The sequence below is a fragment of the Benincasa hispida genome, chromosome 5 (assembly GCF_009727055.1).
Source record: "Benincasa hispida cultivar B227 chromosome 5, ASM972705v1, whole genome shotgun sequence".
In the NCBI taxonomy this organism is placed as follows: domain Eukaryota; kingdom Viridiplantae; phylum Streptophyta; class Magnoliopsida; order Cucurbitales; family Cucurbitaceae; genus Benincasa; species Benincasa hispida.
The window spans coordinates 27,544,640-27,549,872 of NC_052353.1; the positions used below are offsets into that span (position 1 = coordinate 27,544,640).

At 38.2% G+C, this 5,233-nt stretch overlaps 1 protein-coding gene across 1 annotated transcript in view; it reads right to left on the reverse strand.

The window, feature by feature from the left end:
- The window catches only part of LOC120077275 (sugar transport protein 14-like), an 8,055-nt gene extending 3,831 nt beyond the window's left edge, over positions 1–4,224 (reverse strand). Inside the window, exons 1-3 of the mRNA XM_039031168.1 lie at positions 3,971–4,224; positions 3,218–3,417; positions 2,459–2,540 (exon numbers count right to left, since the gene is read on the reverse strand). Coding sequence (XP_038887096.1) covers positions 2,459–2,540; positions 3,218–3,417; positions 3,971–4,224 — 536 coding nt within the window. The remainder of the gene's footprint in view (positions 1–2,458; positions 2,541–3,217; positions 3,418–3,970) is intronic.
- Between the last annotated feature and the right edge of the window lie 1,009 nt (positions 4,225–5,233).

Sequence of the window (5,233 nt, forward strand, 5' to 3'; positions counted from 1 at the left end):
GTTGATTACATACTATGCAGTTGAAATGACCTACTATGCGGTTGATTGATACACTTGCATTAGATTAATAGACTATGCATGAAAGCCAACTTATGCGTTGATGGCATACTATGCATGAACAATCCAAAGTGGGTACGCTATATGAAGGATGATTTCTCTATGTCGAGGACGTCATTCGCGGAATGTGGCCAAGTTATGAGGGAAATCTTAAGCCTTATGCAAATTAGGTTGGATGCATAAGAGAAGACATGTAAAATTGAGGGATATGTGTTGGTGAATGAAAGGAGAAGGGAGGACACTTTGGCTTGCGCTGATGTAAGAATTGCAGTTGGATGCGTTGTGAGCGAATAAGACACTTAGAAATGTGGGCCAAGTACGGAGGGTCGTCCGAGCGCTAGCTGAACAATCTCTAATGGACGCCTATTAATAGGGCCAAGGATTTCACGATGAGAACTCAAATTCTCTTCAAATGACACAAAGAAGAAGTTTGTGAGGATTAATTGGCGAGAAGATTAATGCATTGATAGAAGAAACTCATGCGTTTGCGTAGCAAGGACCCATGTGTGAGTTAAGAAGTTTCCAAAAAGGGAGATGCTGTCGTAGAAAAGACAGGAAGTAGCATCAATTTGGAATGAGGAGTTTCTCCCGAAATACTTCGTGTGTTTGATTGTGAAATTCAAAGCATCTCAAAATCTAAAAGAATCTGAGTTTTCAGGGTAGGGCTTCCGGAGAAGAAGCTCCAAGAAATCGGGCTGGAAAGTGAGGACAAAGACAGAAGGGTCGAGCTGATGGGGAAAGCTTGAGCCAGTCTTGATATTTTGATGATTTCCGGCCAAACCACAAGGAGTTATGTGCTAAGAATTTTATGGTTTTTGAGACATTTTAAAAACATGTTTGCAGAAGGAAGTATCTTAAAATAAGTTTTTATAACTTATGAGTAATACTGAGCATTAAGTTGGAATCTGGATCGTAGGGTTCAATAAGGGAGCCCGACGGTGAACCAAGGAACTTCTAAAGAGAAGGCGGGTTCCTAAATGATCAAGGTGAAGTGGTTATGTGTGTTGTATTGTTATATATAATTATTATATATAGGTAAAATTATATAAGGAATAATGTTAAATTGACATGATCAGAGATATATGTTTATTTGAATTTACTATGCTTGTTAAAATATTGTTTGCTATGTTTGTTTGGAAAACTGAAGTTGTACCCGGGGTATATATAGTTAGCGTGCTTGAAAAGGTACTTATGGGAAAATATAGTCGGCTTCAGTCGACGAGAAATGATAGTCGGTGACGACCGACGACAAATTTAGTCAAGTTACCTAAGCATAGCTAGCGAGAAAATAGTCGATGTGCACACATTGGCGGGATAATAGGTACAGAAAAAGTTCCTCAAGAATTATTGTTGTCCTTAGTATAGGTGTGAAAGTACGGGAAAAAATGTAATATCCATGCCCAAGGGATAAACCAATGGTAAAACTGGGGATATTTTTATTATGTGATATACAGCGGTCAAAGTTGGGGTTGATTGTTTAACCAGTGGTCGAGCTGAGGATTGTTCAGCGGTTTGGCTGGAAAAACAATATTGAACTTGTGGTAATGTTTCTTGTTGGACTATTGCATTACTTTCCAAAAGTATATTTCTGTTGACCAAAGTTATTTGTTTATCTAAAGGCACCACTCACTGGGCTTTATAGCTCATGTTTTTTATGTTTTATGTTCGCTTCCCCCCCCCCCCGGTAGCGAAAAGATGAGGAGTTCTATGGTGCTACTAAGGTCAAGGTTTGTCATAAGCCACAATTACACTTCCAGAGGGTTTTACAGTTGTTGTTGTTGTAAACTTTGTTGTTAAGTCTTGGAGTTATATAAATGTTACATTGTTGTAATAGAATGGGCCTACTTAATCCGTTGTTGTTATCTTCTTTATTTAATCAGTTGTTGTTGAATTTGTTCATTGGTATCAGAGTCATTTTCGCAAGAGTTATTAGGCAGTAAGTGTCAACAAAAGGGTTGATAACTGTTGCAGTCACGCCCTTTCTCAGGCACAGAAGGTAGTTTTGGGCGAGGTGTGACATGGAGTCAGAAGAAACTTCCTAATCAGACAACTTTCAGTTATAGAAACATCAGTATGTACCAAGTTAGGGACATGTTTTCCCTGATACAATCTGTAGCTGAAAGACATAGCAAGAGGAAGAGGATTAGGGACATTAGAATCTAGAAGAAGATTAGGCTTTTGAATGAGTAATATCCCACAAATAAGTTTAGGAAAACAAAAGGGAACTTTGGTGACTTGGGACCCAATGTGACATTTAATTTTATTAAGAATAAAGACACCATAGTTGAACTAAGCCCTTATGCCAATCTAATACAAAAGACTTGTCAACGTAGTGGATAGACTAGATTTGTGAAAAAATGCAAACCAATTCTCAATCCCTATCTTATGGAGCAGCACATACTTCATACTGAGATCGGAGCAAGGAAATTGACCATTCTTGAGCCAAGCACATTTGACACCCCTTGTAAGCTCAAAGACCTGATCTGACATAGATGAACGCTACTCAGCAATATCTTCAGGAACTTGGCGATTCATAAATTTGTTAATGACAAAGGTTGAAAACATAAAGCAGTAATCTCTCACATGAACCTTTCTGTAGTCCGAGTTGCCTGTATTATTAAATTGGTGAGAGAGATTTACATAAAATTCGAAAACTAAATGAGGGTAGTATGGCCCAAGGTTCAACATAGTGTAAACAATATTAGCCTTCACGAGTAAACTCATAATTTCTAGACAGTCTGGAGCTTGTTTAGACAGGTCTCTTTCTCTAACTATCCTTTTGTTAACAATAAATTTCCACATCTTAGCATTGTCCTTAAAGTGAAAAGATATATTATCTAAAGGCACAACAAAAACATCCTTCTTTTTCACTCTCTTCTTGATCTTGGTTTTCTGAACATCCTTATTAGGCATATTTTAAGGATCTTTTTCCAACACATTTTCGCTTTCTTCTTGATCAACACGTTCTAAATAAATAAAACATCACTTGGCTTCAAAGAACCAGCACCTTCATCAACACACTTTTGCTTACCCCTTTGCTTCAACTGACTAATAGGCACGTGGTCATCAGAGGACAATTTATAGAGAAAGGGGGGCTCTTACTCGCTTCTTACTCCTCATGAGTATTTACGCTCTCCCCCATCTTTATCAGACAAGTTACCTTCAGTTTCGTTCTCAGAACTTTCTTTACTCGAGTGACTAATATCATTTCGATACTTAGAATTCTTAAGATCATCTTCCTTTTCCACATCCTTAAATTCATTAACCACCTCAAATGCAATAACATTTGACAACATATTTAGAGCCTTGGCCTCGATACTTTCAACATTTTGAACAGTTTTATCGGCATCCGATTCAATACTAAACCCCAGTTGGACTACTTTCAGTCAAATTATCTTTTAAAGAATTTGTAACCTCAAAAACCCTAGACTCTTTTACTCTACTTTCATCAATTTGAGTTTTTTCATCACATGACAACCGCAACCAATGAAACATTTTCATTTCCAGAGTCAACAAGAGAAGGATCAGTACCTGGTAGGGTTGGCAAAATTTTCTGTAGAGACCCGTCCCGATCGGGGTGGGGAATCTCTGGTTTGGTCGGGGATGGGGTCAAACCAGGAAAAATTTTCAGGGCCCCATCCAGGGACAAGGCAGGGACGGGGACGGTTCCCTGCCCTGACCCTGATTAATCCCCGACCCCGATTTGATATATTTATATTTTTATAAATATATAAAATAATTTATTTATCTATATATTTATAACATTTAGTGTTGGATTGGAACCCAATATTACATATCAAAATTCTAACTCTAAGCCCAAGAAGTCAAGCCCAAACTTAAAAAACTTAAATAAAATCAAATTTTAATTAAAAAAAGGGGGGGAATCCTTACAGGGAATTAGTAGGGGAATCACCAAGGGGAAACAGGAAATGGGTACCCGCGGGGACTCTGTTTCCCCGATGGGGAATCCCCACCCCCATCTCCACCTTCAAATGGCGAGGGCAAGGGTGGGGATAGAGGAGAATTTCCCCGATGGGGACGGGACTGGGGGATGCCCCCCCACCCCGGCCCGTATCCTTTGCCAACCCTAGTACCTGGAGAAATATGAGAATCAAATGATGGTTGAGAGGTATCAATTTCAACACCGAGGCACATAAGGTCCTCCATGGTCAGTCTAAGAGAAGTCTCCCTCTTCTTTTTTCTTTTACTCGTTGTCATGCGATGCGATCTTTTTTGTTTTGCAACAGAAGAGGAAATGACATTATTTTCACCCAATGTCTCAATATTAGGGTTTTCAATGTGATCAACTTTAATAAAATTTGTCGAAGCATTTCCATCAGAAGATTCACCATTTTTTTCCATTGGCCTTTTATTTGAAGCACACCATTTTTTAGTTAGTAGTTTGAGTTCTTTTTCGAGTACTCACCCTTTTCTTTTGAACCACCAGAAAGAAACCACAGTCATAAGGGAAGTTGAAGAGAATGTAAACATGCAAAAATTCAAAAACTTCTTTCTGACCAAAAAGCAACTGACGGGAGTTATTATAAAAATACAAACAGTAAATGTTTTTCAACTCATACTGATCTACTACACGACATGCACTACTAGAATACCACATGTCATGCCTCAGAGAAATGGGCCTTAATCTTTTTGCAACCCACTTCCAAAATGCGATTAGTTGCTACAAATCAATTGTACAGAGGCTCACGGTAGTATAGAGAGCCTCAAAATGTTTAACATCTAGAGCCTTTGTGAAGATGTCAATAATCTAATTTTCAATTTGAATATGTTCTAAGACGATCTATTTTCTTTCTACTAATTCTTGGATGAAATGGTGTCTGATGTCAATATGTTTTTTTCTACTGCGTTGGACTGGGTTCTTAAAAATATTTATAGCACTCAAGTTGTCACAGTACAATGTCATAGCATTTTGCAAGATATCATATTCTTTGAGCATCTGTTTCATCTAGAGAAGCTGAGTGCCACTACTTCCTACAACAACATAATTGGCTTCAGGAATGGAGAGAGACACAAATTTTTTCTTCTTGCTGAACCAGGACACCAAATTATTTCCCAAAAAGAAACATCCACTAGAAGTACTTTTTCTATCTTCTGAGCTTCTAGTCAATCTGCATCACAATAACCAACCAAGGAGCAGTTAGTATCAAAAGAATAG